The sequence below is a fragment of the Protomyctophum parallelum genome (genome assembly GCF_964188405.1).
Source record: "Protomyctophum parallelum genome assembly, chromosome: 12".
Classification (NCBI taxonomy): Eukaryota; Metazoa; Chordata; class Actinopteri; order Myctophiformes; family Myctophidae; genus Protomyctophum; species Protomyctophum parallelum.
The window spans coordinates 44,473,164-44,495,275 of record NC_139712.1 but is presented as its reverse complement, the minus strand read 5'-3'; the positions used below and the strand labels follow the sequence as shown (position 1 = coordinate 44,495,275).

The following is a 22,112-nucleotide window of genomic DNA, read 5'->3' as shown; positions in this document are numbered from 1 at the left end:
CGCATGTCTTAATGACTGTTGGTAGGGCGTTCCACATTTTGGCCATAAACATGGATGACATGACATTAATGATGATAAGGAGAACAACCCGGAGTAAACAGGCAGTAGACTAAGGCTAATGATGATATGGGAGAATAAGGTGACAATATGAGGTGACCTGGCCCAAAGTTCAGGAGGATATGGGACATTGACCACTGGGCATTAGTTTGTAAACAGATAAGACATAATTATCTAACAACATGGTTTGTTGAACTCTCTCTGGTGTTGTGGGTGTAGACTTCATTGACATTAAGGAAGTATTTGTGTGCTTTCAAGTTTCACCATGCACCATTTAACTCTTGACTCTATAATGTACCGTATATCTAGGTGTGCCCCGAGATTTTTAGGCTATGAAAAGTGTGCCCTGGGACAAAAAAGGTTGGTAAACACTGCTCTAGTCTAGAGTATAATATTTAAGCCAAATGCATCAATATTTTAGTGAGGGCATTTTTGTTATTAACCAGCTACTGTATTAACCATTTTCGTTGTGATGTTTGTTTGCACAGCATAACATATTTTAAAGTTTAAATGTACAGACCGAGAGAACAAGTCTTGGACATGATTTTAAAACATGTTTTTGTACAAACTCCCATCATTCAGGAAAGGAAATAAGAACAGTTTATTTTGGAGCCAATACTCATTGGTAACATTTTAATGCAGGACTTTTACTTCTAAGTTCTAACAGTATTCTACATTGTGCTATAGCTATAATAATAACCTGTAAAACTTCCGAGGGCGAGTAGGGCAAGGTCGTGTGCACGCATCCGCCTGGGTGACGGCAGACTGCTGGGCGAGCGCGGGTACTTTGGCATGCGGGGTCAGATCAACATCTATCTATAAATGCACCATGTCTCTGTACGTCTGTCTGTATGTGTGTACGGCTGTAATGCACGTAACTCGAGAACTGTTCGCCCTGCCGACTTCTAATTCAACACACGCCTTCCACACCCCCACAGGGAGTGCAGTGCCCGGTGTCGAGTCGGTCGGACCCACGGTTGTCCAGAAATGCCACAAAAGGCCTCTGCCTGGGCTCTGGACAGGGCCCTTGCCCATGTTCCATATATGGAGCTGACCTGTTCTGATATCACAACACTCCATATTTGGGCATGCCTGACACAGAACTCCATATATAGCCACAGCGAGACAGATACATAAATCTCCATATATTGGAATAAAAACGACAGACAGGTGGGTGGAACAGGTACTCTGACACGGGTACAACGGGTATTGCATAGCCGGGTGGGGCATGGATCTCCAACTTCCATCATTAACGAATCGGTGCTCTAGAGCCGGGCAGCGGTTTAGTGTATGGAATACATTATGGAATTATCAACATATGGAATGTCAGAATAGGTCAGCTCCATATGGCAGTGTCTTGAGTGTACAGGGTTTGATGAGGTCTATGGCCATATATGGAGTGTGTCTTGAGTGTACAGGGTTTGAAGAGGTCAGATCAACATATGGAATGTCATAACAGGTGTAAATTATATATTATGTACTTTATACTGGGTTGTTTTACGTGTAATCTTGGTGGCATGTTGTGGCATGATGTCTTCAGAATTTGAAAACACCTTCAAAATCCATGATCCTTGTCTAAACAAACTCTGCCCAGCTCTCTCCTTCCCAGACTTTCTCACAAAAGGGGAGAACCCACTGTGTTACATAACAGATAACAACTACACTGTCCGGGGTCAACTCACTTTTGTAAATATAATTTCTCTTTACTCTATTAGCCTGTGTTAGAAACACAGGTTTCTTTCAGTGTTGCCATGTCTGCTTATTATAAGGAACCTTGGGCTTCTTTTTCTGTGAAGTTGCTTGATTGAAAATGTTATTCGGTTTGTAGAATGGGTACATTTCAAAGAAAGTACAGGTCAATATAGCTCTGGTGACCATAGCTCTAATGCCTTTGCATTAGAGCTATGGGTCAGAGTAAAGTCCTACGATTTGTCACATACATTTCTGTATGTAAGATTTGTTCTCTGCATTTGACCCTTCTCTTGGAGCGGTGAGCTGCAGCAGTGCCGCACTCGGGAATCATGTGTAGTTGATGTATAGTTCATGTGTAGTCCCATTTTTACAGTCTTTGGTATGACCTGGCCAGGGATCGAACCCTGACCGTCGTCCACAGTAACAGTCTTTGTATTGAGTTGTGCTTTCATGGGCGGTGGTGGCTCAGGGGTAGAGTGCCTGGATGGTAACCGTAAGGTTGCCAGTTCGAACCCGGGCTCCCCCAGAGTGTCCTTGAGCAAGACACTGAACCCCTAATTTCTCCCGATGTGCTAGTTGGTGCCTTGCATGGTTTCCACTGCCATCGGTGTGTGAATGGGTGAATGTAATGCACAATCTCTGTAAAGCGCCTTGGATAAAGGCGCTATATAAATGCACCATTTACCATGTGAAATGTACCCTTCTGAAAACTGTTAAATACTGATACTGATAAATACTTCAATCAATCAATCAATCAATCAATCAACCTCCCAGTTTCAGGGCGGACACTAACCACAAGGCCACTGAGCTGGTATGGTGTAGTTGTTTATTTGCATGGGCTTGTTTCCCATTTAAACCAGTGTTTCTCACATTTTCATGTCAAGGACCCCCACATAAATGTATTTGTCCAACTAAAGACTCATTCATAGTCTGGATTTTCGGTGGTGAGGTGACCACCACTCCGGTGGTGAGGTGACCACCGGAGCTGAAATAACGTTGAGCGGTGGTGAGTAAAAACAGAGAGAAGGGCTGGGGCAGTGGTGGTGGTTTGCTCTTCACCGTGGCTCGTGACGCTATGTTGTAGTTCGGTGAGGTCACCTCATCACCGAAAATCCAGACTATGAATAACGCTCATGGAGCCTACACCTAAACATAATGCCATACCAGATTTCTGTTGTTAAAATGTTTCAAAACATTGCACACTTGTCACTTTTTCCCCCCAAGATTTTATTGTTGACAAAAGCAGATCTGCAAGTTCATACTGTCACTTACGGTAATTATTTTGGGCGTGTTTATACATAGACTGTAAAAGAATATGGACAAAGCGTTCTCCGGGTCTGATATGGACGTAGAATGAAGCCTGTCAGTCCTTGAATTGTAAATCGCCATCTTTCTAGATCCGTTTGGGCTCAGCTGAGCCATTAACTGGCCCAGACAACGAGGCGGGACTTCCCCCCTTCTTCTTCGTTGGTTTTTATTTTGACTCGAGTGGGTGGGGGATCCCGTTCATAGACTGTAACGGTAGCCACGCCCCTCAGAACATACGCGACTTTATGGTCATTTTTTTAATAGGCCTAAATGGGACCATCATTTTCCAAAAAGAATATTATGACATTAGAAATGAGACTTTAAACTAGTGACTGGAAGCTCACTGGAAGTTTCTCATGTGTAATCAGCCCTCCTGTGTATATTAGTCTTGTTCCCCAGTCAGTCCTTGTCGGTTCATTGTTTAGTGTCACTCTGTATTTGTGATTTCTGTCCTGTTCACCTGTTTAAATAAAATACCCAACCATGGGTTTTGATCACTACTCCTGCCTGGCTGTCCTGCATTTGGGTCCTCGCCACCACCACCAGATCGTGACATCATCATGACCATGTTTATTAAGGTAATACAGTCTAGGTGAAGTTGGGCCCAAATACATGGATCTCTATGGAGCTATGGGGTTTTTTGAGCCCAATGACAGCGCCACAACAGGCCATTATATGAACTTTCAGGAAATCCCGATTTCCTTAGTGGCTTCACAAAATATCTGTCTGACTTAGATTGTTAGACCTGTCTGCTTGTTTCTCTCACACAATCTGGCAACACCGAATCTGGTTTCTTGGCAGGTGGTCACATTCCGCACACGCACACGCACACGCACGCACACGCACACACACACACACACACACGCACACACACGCGTACGTGTCCCCTGACAACTAAATAGCCAATCACAGCGTGTGCGTCCCCCAGGCCATGGGATTATGAAAGATGTTCGTGGTAGTTTTCACATTAGTGTGACGAACTTCACTTTGTAGTGAAGGAAGAATTAAAGATCATAGTGACTTCACTGCTGCAGCAACCAGCCAGCCAGCCAACCAACCACTACAACAACAACAACAACAACAACAACTGACACGAGGTGTGTTTGTTTATTGCATTCATTATTTGTGATCAATAGATCACTTTCTGTTGTTACTTTTTCTAAGTTCTACCGACTGTGGTGTAGTGACTCTTGAGTCTTGTAACTAGCCCTCGGCCCAGGGACTCGGCCCTATTTGGGGCGAAAAGTATAGCTAGTATAGCTCTGGGCCATATAGGCTATAGCTCTAATCGTCCCAAATTCAGAAATGGTAACCAAGGGTTCCGAAAGGAGCTAACGGTACAGGCGAAAAGGTTCTCGGAAATTAGGCATAATAGCCGATGCGTTGTGAGTATACAGCCCAAACATTTAGATTCTCGTAGAGGTTTTTTTTTTCGATTAGTGAGCTATAGATATTCGTCTTTTTTCTTTTTCCTTTTCATGTAATATAGTAAATATACTGTAGTATTTGGAATATGTTTTTTGAAAATACGGGTAGATAGTTTAAGTTCATGAAGTTATAATCGCTGGATAATCTTATTCTTTCTTTCTTTCCTAAGCAACTCTTTTTTTTGACAACACAACATCATTAGAATAAATTACGTACTTTTATTTTATTTTTATATAACAACATAGAACATACATAACATAATTCAATTAACCTTCGTCTTGACATCATGGCATTTTGGGGTTTTTTTCTTTCTTTTAGCCATGTCTGTGAGGCTTCCATATTACCATTGTCTTTGTATTGAGTTTGTGCTTAAATTGTACTGTAAATTCTACAAACTGTTAATAAATATTTCAATCAATCAATCAATTCACAGTCAAGTCCCATCATGATGCTGTAATTATGTGGTGTCTGCCATGGTCATAATAGTGTAATTATAATAATGGTGACTGGAGGTCATAGTGGGTATACCTAGCCTATAGAATGGTGGTTATAGGCTATTTGTCATTATTGGTGTAATTAGCCTACTGTTTTAATGGTCACATCATCATGATGAAAGTGGTGAAAGGTTCACACAGGGAAAGTTATTATCAGGCAGCTGGGGCAAGGTGTGGCTGAACAGACAAGTCTGACTTTGATAATGCAAGTTTATTTTCATGGTTTATTGAGGTTAGTTAGAAAGGTTGTAAATCTCTTTTTCGTGTGTGTGTGTGTGTGTGTGTGTGTGTCTGTGTGTGTAGATTTGCCATACTGATATTCGGAAGCCTGGGCCATGTGCATAAACTGACCATGATTGGCCTAAGAATAGCTGGCATGAGAAACTATGCTGGCATAGAATAGCTGGCAAAGAGAAAAGCCAAACAACTTGCCAAATACTGTTCCGTTTGGGCTGTTATAGGCAGTTTGTCTGCGTGGAGGAGGAGGTGCCATGTATATCCTTACGTGAACACGAACTGTCGACCCCGTTATATTTGTTTCCGTAAAAAATAATTGTGTGTGTGTGTGTGTGTGTGTGTGTCTGTGTGTGTGTGTGTGTGTGTGTGTGTGTGTCTGATCCCAGTGGTGTAAAGTAACTAAGTAACATGTATATTAGTATTTCCAATAATTTTACTTCTGATCCAAATAGTCCACGTATTTGACAACTAGTTTCTAGTTACTTTGTTAGATTGCTATTATTATTAGGAAACATACAGTAACCACTTAAGCCCTATATACATTTTGGCCATTTGAAAATAGCTGATCTACAAGCTCACAATGCGATGCGATGCATTGCGAGCTTGCATGTAGATCGTCTATTTTCAAAATATTTTTATTTGAAAACTTGTGAAAGGGCACATTCTGCACAATAAGTACTTTCTAATACTTTTGGTATTAAGCACATTTTGACACCAATAGCCTACTTTTGTACTTTTACTCAGGTACATTTTAAATTCCAGACTTTTACTTGTAACGGAGTATAATTATTTCCACATCGCAGTATATTTATACTTTTACTTAAGTAAAACATTTGAGTACTTTTCCCACTACTGAGCCTGTTAAATAATCCACACCCCACAGAGCAGTTATTTCAGTCTAGGCTTCTAGCCCAAGCAGCCAGGTACCACCCATGTTATATAAGTATTAGCTGAGAGACATAACTGTACACACCCACAGTTGGGCACATATCACACAGAATCACTCTCTCTCTCTCTCTTACACAACAGTGCGTGCACTGCACACAGTTCAATAATAGCCCAGAGGTAGAGTAGCTCCGGTAGAGTGGTTGGATGTGGCAGTTCGATCCAGGGCTCTACTGTCGAATGGTCCTTGTCTTCTTGAGCAAGACTCTGAACTCCTAATTTCTCCCGTGGTTTGCAGGTTGGTGCCTTGCATGGTCACAGATTGATTCCTCCATTTGGTTAAAGGGCCAGATCTTATTTTAATGATGTTTAGGACCCAAGAAACACTTACATTTTAGATATTTTAGTCATGGCGCCATGTTCATGACCAACATTTGTCAGGGAAATGTGGTCTCACTTCCTTCCTGTCACACCTCCACACAGCACAAAAGCAATTATGGTCATTGTAGGAATTCAGCAATCCAGTCAAACCTTAGTCAAACACACAGACGTCATTCTTTTTCTGGCAATAGGGTGCACATTTCAAATTGTGCTACTTTTACCTACTACAAAAGTGCAAATACTATTATTAACATTGAGTGACTGCAGTTTCTTCCAGCGGTGAAATGTCCCTACATAAAAGGCGTGTGGATCAAAGAGATTTGTCTAATTTGAGGGTCATAGATTAGATTTAGACCGGTTAATATACTGTAACTGTGCTGCAAACAGATGTGAACTATAGGGCACCTAACATCCCTACTAGACTTCCAGAGTAGGGCCGTCACAATTTCAGGGGAAGATTAGCCTAGTTTTTACACAAATGAATATAAGCACAATTTTACAAAATTCTACTAATTATATATTTTATAATTGACTAAATCACTAGTTAGAGCACCACAGGCTCCATTTTATGCCATGCTTTATCCTCAAGTAATAATCATTTCTGTGAATTACGCATTCATTTAGGAGCTTCCACAATGCGTAAACGTTATGTGGCCACACAACCCACTATTCATTTTGCCGACTCCTATATTTGCGGGTGGAGGTGTGTCTGTAGGCGTGTTGATGCACTTTCCCTATATTTGCTATCTTATGCACACATGGTTTAGGACAATGGAAAGTGCCTCTTCAAACCCACCCATAATGCGTATTCTGTTTGATAAAAGAATGATCTCCTGACTCTTGAGACGGTGAGACCTGAGTTGGAGCTGCCTCGGCTTGAGTCATGTTGCACAACATTCACAGCTCAGAGGTCTCGTTCTGTCTTAATTCTCCACAAATCTTTGTGATTGGAATTTTACTATAATCAGCAGTGTCAATTCCTTGTGCTTATTGTGTTTAATTGTCTAGTCAAATAAGTTATTTGATTTGCACAAGTGAGGCTGTGTTGGAGCTACTGCACACAAAACAACACGACCTCTGTATCAAATATAAATAGGCTATATTTCAAGGCAGCAACGTGTGTCGCTCTTCCATGGCCATGGGCCATAGTTTAAATCACTGGGTATAATGTTAAATGGAATGCTAAATGGAAATGGAATGCTAAATGGAAATGGAATGCTAAATGGAATGGCAGGTGGCACATTTGCATTTGTTTAGAGCCTTATCAATCTTACCAACATCAATAACTTAACATGATGGAAAACAAAGTACAATTTCGTAACCCATTTTTCACCCGGTGCCAATTGCCTAAACTGTAATCCTGGGTGCTACACTCCCTCTGCCAACTGGGGAGAGTTATTCAAACCAGTTCCTTTCCCTTCCATCAGGCCAATATGCTATGTTCTTTTTTTTCTTTATAATCTTTATCCCACGATTTTGCAACCCATTTTTTCACCCAGTGTCAATTATCTAATTAAGTAATCCTGGGCGCTACACTTCCTCTGCCAACCTGGGTTAGGGTTGGCAGAGGTTTCTCCCTTCTATGAGGAGTCCAAGCTGCTTCTTTTCACCTGACAGGGTGACATAGCGCGTGGAAGGAACACGTTATTCCAACCAGTTATTTTCCCCTCCATCAGCCAGGGCACCCCAGCTGGCCAGGGGAGGCAGTTTAGAGACTAAGATTACTGCATGTTTTTTGTGAGGGTACCTCTCACAGAGTCCCCAGTGGGAATCAAACCTGAAACCCAGGACCTTCTAGCTGTGAGGCGACAGCACTACCGAGTACCGACTAAGCGTGCCCCCACCATGCTGTGTTAACTTCCTACCTACCCTAGGCTAGGGGACACAGGGTAAAATGGGGACACGGAACAAATTCCACAGTCCACACAGAAAGGCCCTTTCGTCAACCCTGCAGCTAGGGTAAGAAAAAAAGAAAAGCATATTGAATATGTAAAGTCACTTCACTTGCCAACATCCTGTCACTCCTGTGAAATGTTCCAGACATACAGTCAGTTTTAAGGTTATGCAATTGGCCTAAATAAATACCTTGACTTGGATAGACACTTGGATACCGCTTGGAGATGCAAGGTTTACATGGGGTGACTTACAGTTTTACCCATATAGAGTGCAGATATGTTAAGTTCAAAATATTTACTAGCAGGTGCTAGAGACAATTGAGTTTAAAGAACCCTTAAAATAATAACCCTATTATTATTATTATTATTATTATTATTATTATTATTATTATTATTATTATTATTATTATTCTATAAATATTAAACTAAAACTTAGTTTATTAGGAATTAGGAATGTATAGGGCTGCTGTGGCTCAGAAGGAAGAGCAGGTGGTCCAATGATCCCTGTGTCGGTGGTTTGAATCCCGGCTCCTCCTGTCCACATGTCGAAGTGTCCTTGGGCAAGACACTGGTGTGTGAATGTGGGAAGTAAGGACACTGGCGTTGACTGTTTGCTGCTTCTCCCAATGTATGACTGAACCATTGTAAAGTGCGTTGAGCACTTGGAAAAGCGCTATAAAAATGGAATTCATCATCAATATGGATATGAATGTTAAAGGGCACACTGTGTTGGTGGAGGCTGGCCTCAATCGGCCTTTCTTTCTTTCTTTCTTTCCTTCTTTCTTTCTTTCTTTCTTTCTTTCTTTCTTTCTTTCTTTCTTTCTTTCTTTCTTTCTTTCTTTCTTTCTTTCTTTCTTTCTTTCTTTCTTTCTTTCTTTCTTTCTTTCTTTCTTTCTTTCTTTCTTTCCTTCCTTCCTTCCTTCCTTCCTTCCTTCCTTCCTTCCTTCCTTCCTTCCTTCCTTCCTTCCTTCCTTCCTTCCTTCCTTCCTTCCTTCCTTCCTTCCTTCCTTCCTTCCTTCATCCAGCTCGGGTTGTTGACCAGACTGACTCAACTGCACGATCCTCAAGAGTGCATTCTTTCTCACTTACTAGTTACGATGGTATTTCTGACCACCATAGTTGTTGGCAGCCATAGTTTTCATACTGCAGTGCAGATACACTGTTGGCTCCGTTATCAGTGTTGTTTATGCAGGACTAATAATGTCCAGTCTTCTGCAAGCTCTGTGACTTTTGTTCTGTTTTGTTTCACAACCCATTAAGACCTGGAACGCATCTTTGTCACTTTAGCTTGTAACCACTTTTAACCATTATTTTACACTATTTTTCAATAGCTACATTTTTAAAATAGCAGATAAATAGCAGAAAAGATGTGTGCCTTCACCTTCACAGTGAACATTTTTAACTTAAATCTTTGCTTCTGTATGTTTTCAGATACATATATAATATTTGGGGTCCTTGACATTAAAAAGTTTGAGCACCACTGATATAGAAACAGGTTTTTCAGAAAACTGTTTAGAAGACATTTGTAAAATTGGGTCCTCAGGTCTTCACCACTTTTCAACCTATCTTCATATTGGTCGTCACTAATGTTCCTGATAAAATGCCACCATTTCTTCCTTTCGGTCTGTGAGGGCCGTGGGCAGTTCAGAAACCTGTCCACCAGTGACATCATTGATGGAGAATCAAAGCTAATAGAAACAGCAGGCTTTCTATTCCTGAAAAGTTGCAATGCAAAAATGGAAGCCGTCGTTCTCATGATGGTAAAAATCTAAATATATATATATATCTTTTTATCTTAAATCTTAAATATATGCCTAACGATGATGTCACTGGTGGGTTTCAGGGACCGGGGTTCACAGACCAAGTAGAAACATATTGGTATTTATTTATACTATTTTTTATCATGAACAACATTAGTGAGGACCAATTATATGAAGATAGGTTGATAAATGGTGAAGTGGTCCTTTAATGGGTTATTACAGACCAGCTGTCACTGCCAAGGTAGGCCTAATATCATTTAGGTAAGCTGGTGTATGGAGTCACATTTCAGCTAGACCAGGGTTTTTTTGGCTGTGGACATCCGGAAATGTTCCGTGACCTACAAATTGTTCCGTGACCTGCAAATTCACTGTTTGGTGGGCTGATGTTGAGTTCTGTGACTGTAATAAAATGCACAGTTTTAATTGCTACGGTGGTATATTTTCAGGCTCTTGCTACTAACATAACGTCTTGATACCAGCTCCGCCAACTCCTCCGTCAGATTCATGAATAAATATTCCTAATTGTCATGTCATTACTTGAGCAGGCAATACATTACATCATTTTGTCTTTAGTTAACGGTAAAACGTTGTTCCTCCTCCCTGCCTCGTGGCCTTTAGTGTAGCACACAGGGGTGAGATGACATAAGTGGGGCACTCGCGGTTGGTGTTACAAGTAAGACCTGTGAACGCGGGAAGCGAACGCAGCTGTTGTGGCAGTTTGTTTTCTTTTGTATTTTTTTTCATAAGTTTTCATTTTATTTTCTACTGTGTGTGTGTGTGTGTCAATCCAGAAAACACAATTACGGTAATTGCAATTATTTGTGTGAGAATTAATCGTCAAATTTGTAACAGCCCTAGGTGTTACTGTTTACATATATAGCAGGTGCTGGGTTATACCTTCCTTGGGGGGGTATATTATATCATTTTAATCGTTGATTAGTCACCTTTACAATGAGGTACAGCTTGTAAGTACCAGGCGTTCGTCTAATGGAGTTCGTCTAATAAGCAACACTGCTAAACTGTGGCTTGCTCAACAACAAATGTGTTGGCAATTGGTGGGATTCAACCCTTGCTTTTATTTGCTTAGTGGATTGGATGATTGCACTCTCCCACAGAAATCAGGAACACATTTTACACTCAGTGTTCGGGAACTCGGTGTAGCTTGTGGAAGATCCATAAGCAGTTGGCATGCCAGGGATGGTATCTCTCTCACATGCAAGACAGAACTTGTCATCATTGAAAGCAACCTCAATGCAGTGATATATCGGGATTCTGGAGCCAGTGGCGATCCCATGTCTTCAGAATCTGGGACTTAACACCATCCTCCAGGATGACAATGCTTACCCCCACTGTGCAGATCATAACTGGATATGGACATGTGTGTGCGTGTGTGCGTGTGCCTCTGTCTGTCTGTCTGTCTGTCTGTCTGTCTGTCTGTCTGTCTGTCTGTCTGTCTGTCTGTCTGTCTGTGCACAGCAAATCCCAGACACTGCTGGACTGATCGGCTTCAAGCTGTGCATGCCATGCACACTGCCAGTAGGCCAAGGAAGACAATCCACCCCAAACCTTTCAGATTAGCTTCATGGTGGCACTATAGACAAATCCACAGAGCGCTGCCCTGTAGATGCGGTTTCGTTATTGCCGCCTGACAACGCAGTTATGATTTCCACTCTGTGGATTTGTCTATACCAGGCCGATTTACGTTTTGGCTAGGGGTTCAAATTATCGACCGATTAACCGGTTAGTTGATAAGCACTTTTTTTTTAATCTGAGAATCTTAATTTCCCTCAATGTCTAACATAGAAAATCTACCTTTTGGTTATATACAGAATACAAAGGCATATTATATTCCTTAATCAAATATTTATTTTACCATTTGAGATACAGGGCCAGACAATGGCCTCTTTGTATGAGGAATGAACTGAAATGAAAAGTGCACTGTCTTGTCTGTCACATCACATGCAAAAGCAGAGACGTTTCTGTGGCTACCAAGGTGCGGGGGACATTTCTTTTACCGGCCCACATGCGTGTGTTCCTCGGCCACGCGTGCGCAGACAGCATTACATTCTCAGAAAACCGCCCAATGATAGTATTTTCACACAGTATTTTCAAGTAATTGTTAACTGTTAAGTTTCATTGAAGAATTTCTTAATGGCGATTCATCAATGAACTATTAATAATATCCCTAGTTTTGGCCTATTACTCTATTACTTGTCATTTATCATACCCCTCACTCAGGCGACCCAGCCGGGGTTGATCAAATCCCGACTTACGTCCCAGTAGCGAGGGTATAGCTACAGGGACGTAAATCGGGATTTGATCAACCCTGGCTGGGTCGCCTGAGTGAGGGGTATGATCATTATGATGTTGGTAGACCCAAAACCCCATTGACCTCAGGATACATCACTGAGGATATGTCCCAGGTGCATCCATGCGATGTATGTTTAGTAATTTTTAGTTGTGTGTGTATATATATGTATATGTTCCTGTTTTAAGATAACCCTGAGATTATTTAAAAAAAACCCTAAAACTACCATAGTTTCTACACTGAGAGTTAAAATAGGCTAACAGGTTCCAACGTGCAGGCATGTGTGTTTACTTAATACTTATGTCTGTGCATACGAGGGAGTGTGTGGCGTGACTGCAGTGGTGGAAAAAGTATTCAAATGTTTTGTGAAAGTATACATACTGCAATTTAGAAATACTTAATTACAAGTAGAAGTCCGGAATTCAAAGTGTACTCTTTGTGCAGAATGTCTCATTTCATGTTTTCAAATGTATAATACTATTACTCTTTTGAAAATGGCAGATGTACAAGCTCACACGGCTATTTCAAATGGCTGAAATGTATATGGAGTTGATGTGGTCACTGTATGTTATTGTTATGTAATAATAATAACGCATCTACAAAGTAACTAGAAACTAAAGTTTTCAAATAATTGTAGTGGAGTGAAAGTACAATATTTGCCTCTGAGGGGGCCAAGTGGTCGACCTTTGCTGCATGTCTCTCCCCTTCTCTCTCTCCCACTTTCCTGTCTGTCTTCACCATCAATGAAGGCAAAATGCCTTTTTTTTATTATTCTTTTTCCTCTGAGATGTAGTGGAGTAGAAGTAAAATTACTGAAAATGTGACATACTCAAGTAAAGTACAAATACCTCAAAATTGTAAGTACAGTACTTAAGTAGAAGTCTTTCCAGCACTGCGTGACTGGAAGACATTTCTGCTCCGCTGAGACATTTGTTGATGTTTGATCTGACAGTGATCTGGCTCTCTGTGGATGCTTGTGTTGTTTATAGGGAGAGAGAGAGAGAGAGAGAGAGAGAGAGAGAGAGAGAGAGGGAGCAGCACACTCCAGAGGGAACCATCACAGTCATGGAGATGAAACCTCAAATGCAGTCAACGGCCAAGAGAGGCTATACACAGGTGACGCACAGGCACATTTTAACCATTTATTTATTTCCGCACAAAGGAGATGCATACAAGGACACAAAGGTGCAGTAGAGTTATACATTTACAAAATGTGCAATAGTGTCACTCAGTACTCTACGTACTCACTATATGGGTACAAGTAACAGTGTCTCCGCCATATATGATGGCTGAAAATGATCACAGAGACACTGCAGTACTTTTCCAGCCTTTTTGCCTCTTTTTTTGGGCATTCCAAGTTGTTGGAACCCTCTCACACACACACACACACACACACACACACACACACACACACACACACACACACACACACACACACACACACACACACACACACACACACACACACACACACAGAGCTTTTTAATCCTTTAATTGTTTAATTGCTGGTTCTCTTCAGCTCTTGTTATCATATTCCCGTGATGACCAAAAGCATGATTCTTTATCCTCTGTTCTCATTCTGTGTCTAGAGCTGAGTTTGGAGGGCAGCTAGGAGACCTGCTGGGAGCCTCAAGTTCCTCAAGCCACAGCCCACCGCCTTGTCAACACGGGTAAGCATTAAGCAAGGAAATGGGGATAGGTCATTCATGGAAATATATAAAAATAAATAATCCTGTGGTGCTGTGGTAAAGTTCCTGCCCAGCACCACAGAGGTGCTATTTATTGTTAACAGACAACTGTGAATAACAGGCCAACGGTGTAGGAACTAGCCTATAATAGACAGAGGAACTTCAGCAGGGTACATACAAAATCCTGCTAAATATTGCCGTCTAATACAATATTAAAATTGCAGATTTGATTGCGGTTAATCACAATATTCAGCAGTCTGTTATTTCTTCTTGTTAACAGACAACTATGAATAACAGACAGACAGTGTAGGAAGTTGGAACTAGTCTATAAACGATGATACAATAAGAACAGAAAGAGGAATGTTGTCTGTCTCGCTGTCTCTGTCTCAGCATTGCTCTGAAAAAATACTTAATACCTGCCGTCTCTAATGTTTCTTCCGAAGACATTACAGTTACAGGAAGCAGCCTACAGTGCAGTAGGCGTTGGCCTGGGAAAAGAGAACAAGAACAAAAGATAGTGTCATGTTCCTACCCCGTGGCATTATTAAATCATAATGTGCCATTATCATCTCGGCGTACAGTTAATCCTTTGGTGGCTATTTTACACGAAAACACTGAGATGTTTTATTAGCCGTTATTCAAACAAACAAGGTTTTTTCCTGGGAAAGGCTTCATCAGGTTCCTGGGAGAAATGTTTGTTTGAAAAGAGGCTAATAAAACACGTGACGGGACATCATTATATTTTCTGTGCACGTGACTTCACTGTGTGTGTGCGTGCATGTGTGCGTGCGTGCGTGCATGCATGTGTGCGTGCATGCGTGTGCATGCGTGCCGCACAATGCAGCACGCACAGTGGCCAATTTCTTAAGAATCACATAAATAATCATTAGACTAATCACAAAAATAAACAGTGTGGGTTTTTAATTGTTTGCAGGAATGGTGTGTGTGTGTGTTGGGTCGGGTGTCTCCCTTAGAAAACGTTTAGGAAGTAACCTGTTTGTCAAGAGCCGACGCTATTCAAGGACTTGCAGTTATCGTGGGAACGTCAGATCTATAGCAAAGCTTAAAAGCTCAGAAGCCACACACTGACTAACACACTCTACAAAACCGTAGTACAATGTAATGACGAATGTAAGATTAGCAAATTGTTATGTTCTAATAATAGAAGGCACATTTCTTCAGGCATTAGTCAGTGGTTATCAAAATATACACAAAGTCTAGCATCAGGCCACCTCTAGTAATGCTTCCTCTTTTTACAGGTGAACGGACAGACACAGCTTTTGGAAAGGTACGAAGAAGAACAAGAACGAGCACCCATGTTGATCTGCAGTGGCCAAGATGCCGTCCTTTACCCCCTTCAAATATATTACCATTATAATGTTTCCTAAACACAACACTGAGGGACTGGTTTACTATATGTAAGCTCAAAGGATAGGACCAGATAAACAGCGGTTGAGACCACAGATTAGTGTGTGGAACTGTTGGGCCCTTCTGTGTAAATATCCTCTACTATGGTGTCAGTTCTTTCCCCACACTGGGGCGGACGTCTCAGACGGAATAAGAGGGGCCTGGCGACCTCCGCAAATTCACAGGAAGCAACAGGGGACCCCGTCTCTCCAGCAAACACTGTACACGAACAATTACTGAGATTTCAGACCACATACCGCGGGGAGACGGGGTCAATGGACGGATCCCAAGCTCATGAGAGATCGCCGTCTTTGGGAAACAGGGGAACCGCTCTAGGCTGGTCTAGCAAGAGTGGTCCTCCAAGCTCCAAGGAGTATTCCACCAGGAGGCCAGTGATTCAGCCTTTCTATGTAGGCTTAGGTGAGTTGGACAACAGAGACATAAAAGGAAGTGATTCCAACGCTGAAGACTCAACTACACCTCCATACTCTCCTCTGTCTTTTACCGGCTTACATACACATGGGAGAATGTCACAGGCCAGTTGTCAAGGAGAATTATCACCTGTGAGATCCACACCAACAGCTACTGGCGTGCCCCTCTCTTTAAGAAGACTTAACTACAATTGGAGGAACTCTAGCCAAGCTGCAGAGTTGTCGCCAGCTTCTTCAAAAAACAATGAGCGAGAGAGCTCAAAGTTCCTTCCTTATTCATTGTTAACTTCTGATAGTAGGACAACTGAAAGCGGCACCATCATTTCACCACACTCCTCCCATCACAGCGAAACACATGGACCTAACGCTGCCCTCTCCTCCGCCTCACCCAACAGTGAACACTCGCAGGGCTCGTGCATTTCCCATAATGCTCAGGCGAAAACGGCCTACCCAGCCCCTTCCTTCCCCAGAAAACAGACATCTATAACTAGTGGGCTAGCGGATCTAGAGAGAGAAAAGGAGTGCAAAGCTGCAGAAACGACTAACCCTGTTGTTTCTGAGACCTCGGTCTCACATCGACTATCTCAATATGAGCGTTATGCTTTCCTGAAAAGCCAGGCGCTCCCCAGAGGGACCACGCTGAGGTCGACGTCCTGGTGGAAGCGTGTAACCCAGGAAGGCAGTCGTTCTTTTAGGCTCAGCGACACAGCCAGCGAAACGAGCGCGCCCTCTGTCACAACTGCTGGCCAGAGCGATGACCGTTCCAAAAGATTAGGCCGGCAAATTCCCGAGAACTTAGACGACAACAACAATAACAGAACTGAATTAGTTTACCAAGATAATCTTAACATAGCTTCTATGGCACAGAGAAATGCTAACACTATGACACAAGTCAATGTACACGATACAGCTGCTCATGACCCAGACTGGTCTTGCAGCAGACCTACAAATGGCTCAAATTTGAATAACAAGGAACGACAAAAGACGCATAGTTTGCCAGGTGTTTCATTAGGTTCTAAAATCAGCAGTTTTAGGGCCTCTCATAACCTGTGCCCCCTCTCATTGGATAGCAGCAAGTTCACAGACCAAGTTTTCGACAGTCATGATACATATCCTTTTTCTAACAGTAGCCAGAACACATCAAAGAACGATAATAACACCCAATCCTCTCCACCTACATCCTCTAACAAACCACAGTCGCTGTCTCCACATAACAGCGTTGCTTCTGTATCAAAAGCCTATACTCCACACAGTCCACTAGCTCCTACATCCACGGTCCCAGCCGCCTCTCTGCCGCAATCCATTTCCCTTTTCCCCAAGCCAAACTATAGCCCTGTATCCTCCAGTCATGCCAACACAACATCCTCCAGCGTAACCACTACCCCTTCCACTGCACTTTCCGACTGTCCCGCCTCCAAGGTCCAACCACCCGACCCCTCGCCGCTTTCCACTCCCGTTTTTACCACTCGCCCCGCCAGCATCACAGTCTTGTATGGCGGCCTCACTTCTTTAACATCTCCCAGTGTCGACTCCAACCATTCCCCAAAAACCAGCTGCCACCCACAGGAAGGGAAGACGTTCACCAGCCGGCTCATCTTTTCGCCTGAGACAACAGGCCCTCAGGTGGAGGGGAGGAAGGTGATACGAGTAACATGGCAGGACTCTGTGGATCCGCGACACTTTGAGGCCAACAAAGTACAGGATTCAGAGGCTCCGGCTGTCACACCGATGTTCCCATCCAGGCCTCTGCGAAGCCCAAGCGCTCCCTTCTCTCTCCTGAGACAGAGGCAGCTTTCTTCACCATCTGCCTCTGTTGGTCAAGTACCCAGGAGAGACTGCCTGTCACAGTACTCAGTTGACCATGGAGGAAGGAGTGCAACCCAGAGTCCTTCCGCTGACCTCTCTCCTGACTCTAAATATCATCATTGCCTGTCATACTCTGCATCATCGACAGGGACAGAAGCTAGGAACATATCAGTCCTCCGGAAGACTTCCCCGCCCCCGAAGCCACAAACTACCATTCCCTTACATCCTGACACAAACAGAACTTCACCCATTTCTGAGCTCACTTCATCGTCCAGTGACTCACCCCAAATCCTGTCCCTCCCTTTCCAGAATCAGACTGGCATTCTGCGGGAGAGGTTAAAGGTTGTTGGAGGAGGAACGGATCAATTGAACAATAACGATGGCAAACTAGATAGTGGAAATTCCTACAAGCCTGTTATCAGTGCGAAGCCACACCTGCTACTAGGGGCTGATAAGGCACACAACTTTCCCTCAACGTGTGTTCATGCGGACGACACAGTGTCTTGCAGGATTTCCAACAATGATATTACAACTGCTGTTGATTATGCCACACCCAAACGTTTGACACCACGCATGTCAACCGCACAGGTTGCTGAGGAGACCGAGGTCAACAGAGGGCCTCTCTCTACACAGACCAGTGAGGTCATTGGACACCGACAGAGCTGCGGTGGCGAGAGCTGCTCAACAGAGAATCAGCAGCCACCCACGCCGGGAGCTAATCCGAAAGACTGTGACAGAATGACAGATGTGTTATGTCAAAACAATTCTCTGTTAGAGACGAGTAGAAGTGAAAGCCCAAAGAAAGGCCTTTTCAAAGGGAAGAAAAGAGATAATGTTACCAGCACACATAAAGCCACGCCGGGACCCAATCCCGTGTCAAAGTTTCAACTTGACAAAACAAGGCCCGAGTCAGAGAGAGGCCAGAAGGGAAGTAATAAAATGGACCAGGTCCTGAGCAGACTGAGGCAGACATTTCGCACAAGACACTTTGAAGATGACCTGCTCACTTCATGGCTAGCAAAGCGAGCCTCCCCGACACACTCTGATAGCTCTTCAAGCAACGGTGAGGTCAGCCCCATGGCTGCCATGGGGGAGGATGTGTTAAAGGAGGACACAGAGAGGAAAAAGAACATTGAGACAGAAATTAGATACATTTTCTTAAAAAAGAGCCCTGTGTTAAGTCCTGTTCAACAGATTAAAGATGTTTTTACTCAGAAACAGATGTCTGAAAATAAAAGCCAGGCTAGTTCGACCAGCCATAAACCAGAAAGGGACCAAATATTTTACAAAGGTGACCGTGCCGATTCTGAAACGACGAAGGAATTTGTCCATAGAGACTTCAGTGCTCCTTGGCAGCAGCTGCCCTGGAACGCTAGCCGATCTGCCACATTGCCCACTCGGGCCAGGATGTCCTCGCTCAGCCCTGGGAGCCCCTACTCTCCCATCTCCTCTCTTTCCTCTCTCTCCCCCTTTACCCCTTCTGATGATACAGATGACAGTGTCTTCTACAGCCCCAGCCTCAGGAAAAAGTCAGTCTCTGGCTTTAAGCTGGGAGGGGAGTATGGCTCAGTGACTCCCGGAAGGGGCAGAGCATCCACCGGCACCTCGAGTGAAGGTCTGCATCATCAGAACTTGGATCACTGCGCCTCCTACTCTTCCTGTGCAGACTTAAAGTATGGCATATTGGCCGGGAGGTCCGTTTCCGTGAGTTCTGTGCTCTCCAGCCGACCCTCGGGAACCGGACGCATTTCCACTGGACCCACAGCAGGCGACTGTCGCATGTCGTCTGTCCCCAGCGAGCCGGGACAGATGCGATCGAGATCGCTTCCTCGATGCTTCGCCAGATCCATGTCCAACTGGAGCCCAGAAGGCGCAGTTCCTACACCTCTGAATACTGCAAACACAAAGCGACGTGCCCTCTGGGGTGCTGGGAATGTGACCACTCCTCCCTTTGCATGGGATACAGGGGGTTCCCTGACGGAATCTCCATCCCCTCCCTGGTCACCAACCACCAGGCGGATGTCCATGTCTGCTAGCCCTTCTAGCCCGTCCTCCCCTACTTCTCCGATAATCCCACAGGACATTGAATCCATCAGAAGCCACTTGCCCTCTAAGGGATTTATCTCTTGCCTGACATCCTTCGAGGAGTCATCGGACAGCAACTCATCAGATTCAACCACTGATGATGAATATTACTTGGAACCAGAAAAGGAAACAGAATTGTAACAGAGCAAAGGAACGCCAAAGTTGAAATTATTAAGTTGGTAAAGCAACAGTTGAGAACTCAACATGAGAAATGTCGCCATTTGAACCAACTCTGAAGCCCGATTTATGCTATGCTGGAAGAAAAAAAAGTGAGAGAATATATTACGTCATAACAGAAAAAAGTGTCAACTCACATTGACAATTTTATTCCCCACTTGAAAATGATGTCATCTTTGTGCAGCAACAACAGAATACTTTTTTGCCAAAGCATAAATTAGGCTGGAGTCTAGAGCTGTAGAAAAGTAATTTGTTGGAAAAGTGACTTAATTACTGAATGAGGTGCTTCAGGGCTTTCTTGTATCTCCTCTGTACTGTCTAAACAAGTAGAAAAAGCTACTCCAGCAAAGCAATGAAGTGATTCAGATGTGCTTTTCTACATATAAAGTAGACATATACTGTAATAGAAGGACTGGCAGGATTTGATCCAGAGACAGTTAAAGGACCCTACTGTTGCTAAATCATGTGTAGCTAATTTACTTGCAACAGTTAATCAAACTAATCAATTTAATCAATGATATTGTATTTTTTGTTTAAGAAATATAATACAGTAGCAAAACAATAGCAAAGATAAGACAGTCTACAACACAGTGCAAACTTGTAGATTGGCTATTTTGACTATTTTTAGGTGGTAATTGGTAAATGGTTAACCTGACTAATCAACGTAGTCGCTTATTACATTAATTAATTTCACCTTCAAGAATATACGGTCATTGAATGAAAATGTCTTATCCTCCTTAATGCAACAGAAATATACCTTAATGCAACAGAAATATATATAAGCTGGAGAAGCAGAGAATGATAAGGTGGATCTGACCTAAATGTTTGAATATTACACATCAAAATGTTGCAATTATTTCTAAATACGTAAAACTGTGGTACCATTATGGGTACAAATGGATACATTAAGTATTTTACAGTGTGTATGTGTGATAGCACATATGGTGGAGAGATTGAGTTACCGAGGGAGAATGTTAAGTCATAATTTATCAATGATTAAACAGTTAAGGATATAGACTCAGGATATTGACTCAGCACAATGGTGTAATCCTAAAAAAGCACGGACACATTACCGTTTTAGCATAATATTTTCACACTAAATTATAGATTTTTACTAAATGTAAATATTTGGAGAGTTTGCTATATTGTTTTCAATATAGTCACTTGTAAATACAATAAAAAATAAAGCTGCTTCATCTTCACACAATGTGTAGGGTTTTATTGGTAGGCTATCTTTATTAACTTGTGACTTAACTTGTGACAATTCAAATGTTTTCTATTTCTAAGTCATTGGAACATCTATGGCATAAGCCCTGGCCCCTTCGTACAAGTTCTGTGATGCATATTATCATTGTAATAATTTAACACATTATAACAAACATTCACATGATGTGGTTACATGTTGAGCTTAGAGTATATACTATATAGTGTCTGTATACTGTAACACTTATCTGTAAATACCCCTATAGTAGCCCCAGTCTACTTTATTGTATGTCAATACATTATTATAGTCATTCACAGTCTTCTACTGCACTCTACTGGCAGTATGGTGAATCTTCATCTTCATGAATCTTCATCGGCTGAGGCTGTTCTTCCCATCAACACTGCTTTTTTCAATTAAACGTTTATGTTCAAAGTCAAACATTAATCATCACAAATAAGTTAAAAGTCCAGTTTGCGAACAGTTATCCTGTCTGATCCAGCACACTATAATTACTGAGCTGTTGTGCTAATTAAGAGATAAACCTGTTGTCTTTGACTTGTTTGGGAAATTATACAGAACGAAGAAATAATGTTTTTGCCATCTTTGTTGAAGAGTCTGAGCAATTATGTATTCGTTTATTTTATGCCATAATGCATAACATTAAAAATTGCATAAAAATGAACACGTTAATTTTTAGTTGGCTTAGAAGTTAGACTATATAGTTTAAGTAGCCTAGGCAGGCCTAAACTTCAATGGATTGTTCAAAGACTGAGCTTAAATCAAAATTTGCTACAAAAAGTAACACTAAAACTAAGTTGCTAAAATACTTATAGTCTTATTAGAATTACTAAAATTACTAGGTTAGGTTT

The 22,112-nt window shown here is 42.4% G+C and overlaps 2 protein-coding genes across 2 annotated transcripts in view; both read left to right on the top strand.

The window, feature by feature from the left end:
* The window catches only part of pomp (proteasome maturation protein), a 102,972-nt gene that overhangs the window by 71,390 nt on the left and 9,470 nt on the right, over positions 1-22,112 (top strand). The window lies entirely within an intron of this gene.
* LOC310867796 (uncharacterized protein) lies at positions 4,085-20,805 on the top strand. Its single transcript, XM_083777930.1, has 4 exons — positions 4,085-4,158; positions 13,435-13,561; positions 14,035-14,115; positions 15,393-20,805. Exon 4 carries the CDS (start codon positions 15,645-15,647, stop codon positions 20,001-20,003), a length of 4,359 nt encoding a protein of 1,452 aa, XP_083634056.1. The 5' UTR covers positions 4,085-4,158; positions 13,435-13,561; positions 14,035-14,115; positions 15,393-15,644; the 3' UTR covers positions 20,004-20,805.